The 7,783-nt window shown below is 39.8% G+C and overlaps 1 protein-coding gene across 1 annotated transcript; it reads right to left on the reverse strand.

The window, feature by feature from the left end:
- Window positions 1-520: 520 nt before the first annotated feature.
- On the reverse strand, window positions 521-7,083 carry LOC306834751 (carbonic anhydrase 1). The gene is made up of 7 exons (XM_079360901.1): window positions 6,868-7,083; window positions 6,417-6,614; window positions 4,620-4,738; window positions 3,973-4,065; window positions 3,809-3,871; window positions 3,560-3,715; window positions 521-2,037 (listed from the first exon to the last, which is right to left on the reverse strand). The coding sequence occupies exons 1-7, from the start codon at window positions 6,899-6,901 to the stop codon at window positions 1,918-1,920; spliced, it is 783 nt and encodes a 260-aa protein (XP_079217027.1). The 5' UTR covers window positions 6,902-7,083; the 3' UTR covers window positions 521-1,917.
- Window positions 7,084-7,783: the final 700 nt, after the last annotated feature.

Raw genomic sequence — 7,783 nt, forward strand, 5'->3', positions numbered from 1 at the left:
CTTAAAAAGCAGCCTTATAACCTGCTGTGTACAAAGGTGCACTAGAAGGTTGATCAAATCTAAATGTGTTGCTAATGAAGACATCAGGGACTTTCTTCATGCCAAGGTGCTTTTCACAACTTTTGAGATATGATCTTAAAAGGTGCCGAAAAAAATACTGTGGCTATAAAAACCATAAAACCACAGCGTGAAAAAATGCATGCACAATTTCCTCTGAAATTTCCAACCATCAAGATAAAGTTCTGAAAAAACCTGAAGTGTTTTTTGTTTTTTTTTAAACATAAAAGATACTTTAAGCAACAAACTGCATTCCCCAGTGAGTGTTTAAAGCATGACATTTGCAAATGTGTATTTTTGTTTCCAGGTGTTGACAGATAAGTCACCCTAATGATGTTCAGGAACAGATACAACCTGCATGCTGCAGAAGGCTTAAAGTCATAGAACTATAATTACCGGTAGTGATAATTGAAAGAACTGATTATCGCTCAGTTTTATATGAAGAAGGAAAACAGCATAAAACTTGGTATTCATAAAATATTTTTATTCAACTAGTAAAATGTCCACTTCCAAAATAGAATGACAACAACAAAAACTCATGGGACGGCCCTAACAAAGATTGGCATAAGGCGATTTGCTTTCCTTTTTTTTCAAAAGTTAATCACAATCTTTCTGGAAATACATTGCGTTACATACTCCTTCATTTGTTTTAAAAATGTCTGAAGGGCCCAAACCAAAAGGACTACAGGACCTCATGTTGTCTTTAGTTAACTGTCCCCCTACACATACTCTAGGCTGACACTCTAATCTTATACGTTGGCAGATTCACTCCTTCCTTGGCAGGCTAATTTCTTCCTTGGCTTTAGTCACTATGGCATTGCCAACGTGACAACTGTGCGTTTTAAGCTTTAACACTCAACACATTGCAGAACGACACGTTTACATTTCATTTTCCAGAGGAGAGTCAATCCTCTCGATTGCTAAATTATCATCAAAAATGCAGATGATATTTTGGTAAAAAAAAAAAACAATCAGGTTTAACTTAAGACTTATTTTACTTAAGCTGTTAGGCGAAAAAAAAGAATCCTTAATAACAATGAAAACAACACAGGATGACAAACATGAACGATTTGAAGATTACACTGTAAAAACAGAGAAATAAGCCTTTGTCATGATGTTCAGTACTAGCAAAAACTCTGTCCTCATGTCCTTGGTTGGTTTACACTGAATTCAATCAATAAGCAGGTCAATGCCAACAGGCATCATGTCTGCACGAGGCTGTGTGTGTGCGTGTATATGCACCAGAGGGGGATTTTCCGAGTCAATTGGTTGTGATGGAGGCGGCTGCAGCGTTTCATTAAGCTGCTGTGATGCAGAAGCTGGCAGTCGGTCTGAGATTAGAGACAGACTGGCAGTGGGAGTTTCCTGCATGTCTGTGTGTGCATCTTTTTATCTGCACCTTACCGTCCTCACAGATGGGCATACCCTCCCCCTGTATACTGCAGCAAGCTTTCAGCTCCATGTTGGATCGAGAGCACCATTTTGACTACAGTTGATCTTCATTTTCCAAGTGGTGGTTGTTGGAGCACACACTTGTAATGCCGCTTTAAAAAAACTGGCAGGAGATGCTTAAGCCGAGTTAATGTGTTGCAGCCACCGTGAAGTGTTTGTCTTATAAAATAAATTATGACAATACACATACAAACAGAGAGGAAAATGCTGTAAGAGCTCCATCTCAAAGCTATAGAGCCCAGCTTGAAAGCAATGGGCCACAGGAATTTATTTTCTTTTCAAAATTGGACGGAGAGAGATATGTGTGCTTTGTGGCTCACTGCTACAGAGGTAACTCCGGGCGTTTGACTAAAGGTTGGGGGAAGGGAGAGGGCAACAGGGCAGAAAGGGCAAAATAGGGGGAGGGTATTACTGGAAGGAAGCACGGACAGCGCGACCCTTGATCGGCTGGGGAGGGCGGTAGTTGTCCACCATGCAGCATTCGGGCTCACCCTCAGCGGAGAAGAGCAGGCCGCGGAATTTCGCCATCTGTGAAAAGAGAGAAGATAGTTGTGTCACTCCTGCTGACTGCCTGTCATTGTCACTCACAAAACATGTGACTAGGTCTTCCAAAGAGTCGCCAAGATAAATATAGAGCCTTGAAATAAAGTGAAATAAAGTCCAGCATTTTTGATACTTAAAGAATATTATGCCATTTTGGGATTTTTTTTTCACTTTCTAATAATATCAGAAAGTGAATACCTCTCTCAATTCCCTTAAAATGAAGCTAACGCCAGTAACAAGTTAGCTAAGGCTACAAATAGCTAGCATAGCTCTGCTAAGGTTAGTACAAATATTTTTACTAGCATCTCTAAAGCTTACTTATTGAAATTGCATAGTTTGTTTGTTTTTGTCTGCAAATTTTAGTTATTTTTTCCTCGAGTCTTTAAGCTAGGCTGCTCCGCGATGTAGCGCCATTTTTAGTAAACAGACCTTGTGTTATCATTGTCTTCTAAATGAATGGCAGTACACACTTAATGCATTAAGACAACTTTATCTATATTAAGAAAGCTAGGCTAATGTTTCACATTTAATAGGCTAGCTAAACAAGCCCAGGATCTAACTTTCATCTGCTGGGTCTTTGCAGTGAGGTGTAGGCTAACCAGAGATTGTTTGGTTAAATGAATGGAGATATCACGTTTATATTTTAGCTTTAGGGGTGTTGACTTTGACTAAGCCATGCTAGCTGTTTCAAGTCTTATGCTAAAGAACGCTTCTGCTGGAGTTCGCTTTATTTGAATTTGTTTGAAGTGTTTTCGCCAAAATACCAAACTTTTTCTCAGAGTCAGTGGTTACCTAATCATTTACTAATTGGACTAATTTATTTATGGTTTCCTTTTCATGAATGACTTCCATGTCTTTATCTCCCCGAGAAGCCTTAAATAGCACCGAGTATAAAGGTTATGTCAACTCTTATCACATGTTCACCTTTGAGAGACCCACTCACCGCCATGAAAACAAACTTTTGACCATGATGTGTTAATTTTCACATCGCCCAAGGCCAAGCCTGCCTGGGGAGGCTGTTAGTTTACATTAATGGGTGTTTAGAAGTCAAATATCTATTTCGGTTGGAAGGATAAGCTGTAGTTTTAAAAGGCAAACACACAGCAAACGCTGGTATGTGTACTGTGGTTACACAGTTATGGCTGAAATCCCACATTGAGGTTGATCTTTTCACCTACTGAATGTAATGCATGTGTGGGATGAACATTTCCTGCTAGCTCCCCACACACTGACACACTGTGGTGAGGCTACCTCACCGGTGTCTGTGCGAACTCAAGTTTGCTCTTGTTCTCATGTCTTTTTTTAACATTTGAAAGTGAAGTAGTCCTCTGTTCATTTTATGACAGAGGTTTCTTCTTCTCCTTGCAGCCTCACAGCTTATCTGAACAATTAAGCCCTTGATTTAGACTGTAGCATAAGAGAGGATTTGCAGACAGGGTTATTTTAGACTGTAGGCATGCAGCCAATCCTTCTGCTACCGCTGAATGGGCTCTGTGATCGCACATACCTGTTCACAGCTGACGCTGATTGGCGTCTTGCAGACGATCCAGGAGACGCTTTCTAGCAGAGGGGGTGTGGTCAGAGAGCCATCATAGGTCCAGTAGTCCAGGCAGCCAGGAAGCAAGGTTGTAGGGTCAAAGCCTTTGAAAGTGGTCTGCTGGCCCTGGAAACAAAAATAGCAATGCAGTCTTGCATATAACATCATAAAAATATAAGTTTTAAAAGGGTCTTAAACAAACTGTTACTATAAACTTACTTTGGTCTTGATGGAATCAAAGGCATCAAGAACTTTCTGTAGGCCGGCATGTTTAGCACCAATCTAAAAACAATAAGACACAAAATATATGAGATAAGTTACATGATCCTCAGCAAACCATGTTATGAATGACATAAATGGGAACTTCATGTCACGCTACTAACCTCCAGGAATACTCCGACAACAGCGAGGCCATCAGGCTTGCTGGCAGCTTCACCAAAACTTGGGTATTTGGTGTTCCAGTGCACAAGATGAAGCTGGGGGAAAAATAAATGGATGAATATTGAAACAAAGTTTCTTCAGGTAATTTCATTACAATAAGTCATTTGTAGATCCATGTAAATCCTGTTTTTTTTATATTTTGACCTTGTGACCAGTTTCCCCAAACACAACTTTTAAATTCTTAATGATATTTAAGAGTTGGCAATTATCCTAAAAAAACTAACATTTTTTGATGACTCATACTGCATGCAAATTTTGCAGGCCAATGAAATGCTTTCTTTGATGATAATGCCTCTCCCCCATGACACCCATGACCCCATGACCCCGATGACCCCTTTGACCCACAAGCTATCCATCGGTTCTGGGTCCTTTTGAAGGTATTATATTGAGCTCCCTTTTCTGTGTTTTAAATGGAACATTTAAACATGTTAAAATCAAGTCACGCTCTACTGAGTGTTGGATTTAACTTACTATAGAGAATAAATTAAAAATGGTGGTTTGGCCACTTTCTCCTTGATAGAGCTGGCCAGCATTTAAAGGTCAGAAACTAAAGCTCAGTATTGCATATTATAGCTCTTGGTATTCTTACCTCAGCAGGATACTTGGTCCCGGCGACGGTGTGTTCAGAGCCTCTGCTATCAGACGCTCCCCAGTGGAAATGAAACTGCTTGAGCCTGTAGGTCCCTGAGATCGGTCCGTCTTTCAGAGCTGCAGCAAAACACAAACATCACTTCATCACATATACTGAGCGTGGGCAGTGCTGCACTCAGCCACAGTGAGACTTCACTTGCCTCTATTGTGAGACATTGTTTAGAAAAAAGGATAAAAATAGAGCAACAAAAACCAAGGAACAAGTTTAAGAAGGGTGAGTAAGATGTATGTTTACACACAAAGTCTGTGTCACTGTGACAGACTTCCTTTTTCATGGAAGCAGACTCAGTTCCTGTTATATAAGATGTCCAAATTGAGCGTCGCAATCAGTCTGAAGCGATGTCCAGGTATTGTTAACATCAAGCCTCCTTTCAGTGTTACATAATCGATCTATTTGCAGGTTACAAAGTTGTTGAAACAGTTGCAGATAATCCTGTATATTGAACTATTTATGGCACAGTGTTGTGAAATACACACACTGCCCTTTCCTCACAGGATGTTTCTATACGGCTTTAAGTGATAAGGCTAGAGGTGCAGAACTGGTCTTGAAGATTTCTGAGGTTGTTTTGGACTTAAAGGGATTATTGGAAACCAGAAAAAAAGAGGATGTGATTTTAATCTTCTCCACTGTACACACTCACGGTGCATGACATGATGTATGACTGTGACACACAGATTTAGCCTGTCCTTTATTTAGAAGGGCAGGGTGGAAAATAAGCGCAGTGAAATATGAAGGGGGAACAAAGAGCCTCTAATTCATCTAGGTCACATTCTTCAAAAAAGTGATTATGTTTTTGAATCTAGATGTTTGTCTGTCCAGCAGAAATAATCCATGTGATTGTGCTGAATATGTAATCGTCATTATCTTTTGTCAGATCAGCTTAATGACGACAAAACATCCAAATGCTAAAACATACAAGAAGACAAAGCAATTGCTTCTTTCTCAAATAAAATCTTTCTTATAGAACTGGACATAACACAGGCAAAGACACTTATTCCCAAGGCAAGATTGTCCCACTTATAGTGAAGCAAGCCAGTTTACGCTCAGTTTTTTTTTTTTCATTTTCGACCTCAATGCCTGCAGAAAAGAGTTGGCGTGGGAAAGGTTTAACAGGGGTTGCATTACCAATTCAATTAGTCTGTGCATGCTTTGTGCAGAGCCTTTTGAATAGACCCCTGCAGCCTATTCACCACAAATGGTCTTGTTTCAAAATAAAAGTAAAAAGGACCTAAATCACACTTTATTTTACAATTTATTAGTGGATTTGTGTTTTCTTTTTTAAATTACCGAGCGTTAATTAAAAATCTTTTTTTCCCCTTTTTGATCAATACATCCTTCCAGCCTTAAACTAGAGAACACAATTCATTGATCCAAATAGATATATACACAATAGTAATGTGCTTAAGTTCTATTACAGCGGCAATGAAAACAAATAATCATCTATTAAACCTCAATGGCGCATTTTGGAGGTTGCTGCGTCCTGTAAATCAGCATCAGGACCCTGATCTTCTTTGTCTGCACCTATTAAATGCATAAGCCCTATAGCTCATCTCATGTGTCTAAAAATATTAAAGTTACGAGTGTAATGAGTTTTTTCATCAATAAGGCGATATATATATATATTTATTTGAATTTTTTTGCACATTTATTTATCAGATTATGTGGATCGTTGATATCATGCCGTGCTGCCTTCTCTCTATGTCTCTATTCATACAATATTAATGTCACACTAACTTGAGCTGTCGGACTCATCTGCGAAGGTCACTTGGAAGGAATGTCCGTTGTTGAGAATATCGAGGCAGGTGGAGGGGTCGTACTTCAGGTTGAGCGGCTTCAGCCCCCCGTCGAAGGATGCTTCACCAGGGACGATGTCAATGGGAGACTGGCGAGGTCCATTGGCAATTGGGAAGTTACCGGCCCATTTGTCGGGTCCTAAAATCATTCAAATATAAAATTGTGATTAGTATTGCATTAGTATCCTATGCTTTTATGAATTAGGCTAATTGCGCATTTGGGGATGTTGGTGCCAACAAAAAGCCCCCATATGCGCATAATTAAAAATCTCTGCAGTGACCGGTGCTTCCATTCATCCTGCACACTCGCTGCTGGTATGTCTGGTTTTAACATTCCTTTCAGAAATGTCATTCCTACATTACAGCATGCCTACGTGCAATTAGCGCCTCACCGTTGTCTGCTGCGTATCCCCAAGAGTGAGACATGTTTACAGAGTGAATCTATGAGTGTTTGTAATCCCCAATAAAGCGACTCGTCCCACAGTGCAAAGCAGCTAGTGTCCTCCACCTGACAGCTGCAGAGCTTATATAGGGTCCCCTGTGAGCTGCCTGTCAGGCTGTTGTTGGCCACATGATGTCCGCGCAATGACCGGGAGGAGTTTCGATGAACCGCGACGCAGCGCTGCAACACTGTGGATCAATGAGCGCTCTCTCTCTCTCTCTCTCTCTCTCTCTCTCTCTCTCTCTCTCTCTCTCGCTCATTTAAAAGCTTCAGTCTGAAATAATCTCAATAATTTTCCTACATTGTTTTTTTTTTTTTTTTTTTTTTTTTCCATCTAACGGGTTCAACTTGTCTGTCAAGGAAGTAACGGAATTACGTGGCAACATGCAGCCTCGTGTCACCTTCAAACCGAAAGCTGTGACATTTAACCAAAGAAATCGTAATTTAAAGTGGCCTGACATATTTGGATCTTTAATCAAGGCTACTTCTTGGAAAGCATAAGTAGATAAAAAGAAGATGAATGAGAAAACGTTAACTGTGTAATTCATTGCTACTTTGAAGTCTACTCTGCCTGCTGGATGAACTCTGTGCCATGATGAAATATTAATCACTGAAGGCAAAGTTCAAGGAAATTTGGATCGGAGTCTAAACATCAAACTGGATCTTCAAACTAAAAAGGAAAATAAATTCAGTTATTCTGAACATTTCAATAAAAAATATAAAATAAAATAATGATAATAACAAACAAAAAAGATAGGCATTTCATATGTTTATGAACCAAGAATTTTTGGATTGGACAGGAGAGTTATCTGGCTTCTTCTTGCACAGCTCACTAAGACCGATAACGACAAACTGAAGGCCTGCTG

The sequence above is a fragment of the Symphodus melops genome (genome assembly GCF_947650265.1).
Source record: "Symphodus melops genome assembly, chromosome: 14".
Classification (NCBI taxonomy): Eukaryota; Metazoa; Chordata; class Actinopteri; order Labriformes; family Labridae; genus Symphodus; species Symphodus melops.

What these genes read in the sequence shown, in the direction of transcription:
- LOC306834751 (XM_079360901.1), bottom strand. Translation starts at nt 6,901, where the DNA reads ATGTCTCACTCTTGGGGATACGCAGCAGACAACG. An exon ending in AGATGAGTCCGACAGCTCAA is followed by an intron (nt 4,739 to 6,416) that starts GTTAGTGTGACA and finishes GTTTTGCTGCAG; the next exon opens with CTCTGAAAGACGGACCGATC. An exon ending in TTGATTCCATCAAGACCAAA is followed by an intron (nt 3,716 to 3,808) that starts GTAAGTTTATAG and finishes TTTTGTTTCCAG; the next exon opens with GGCCAGCAGACCACTTTCAA.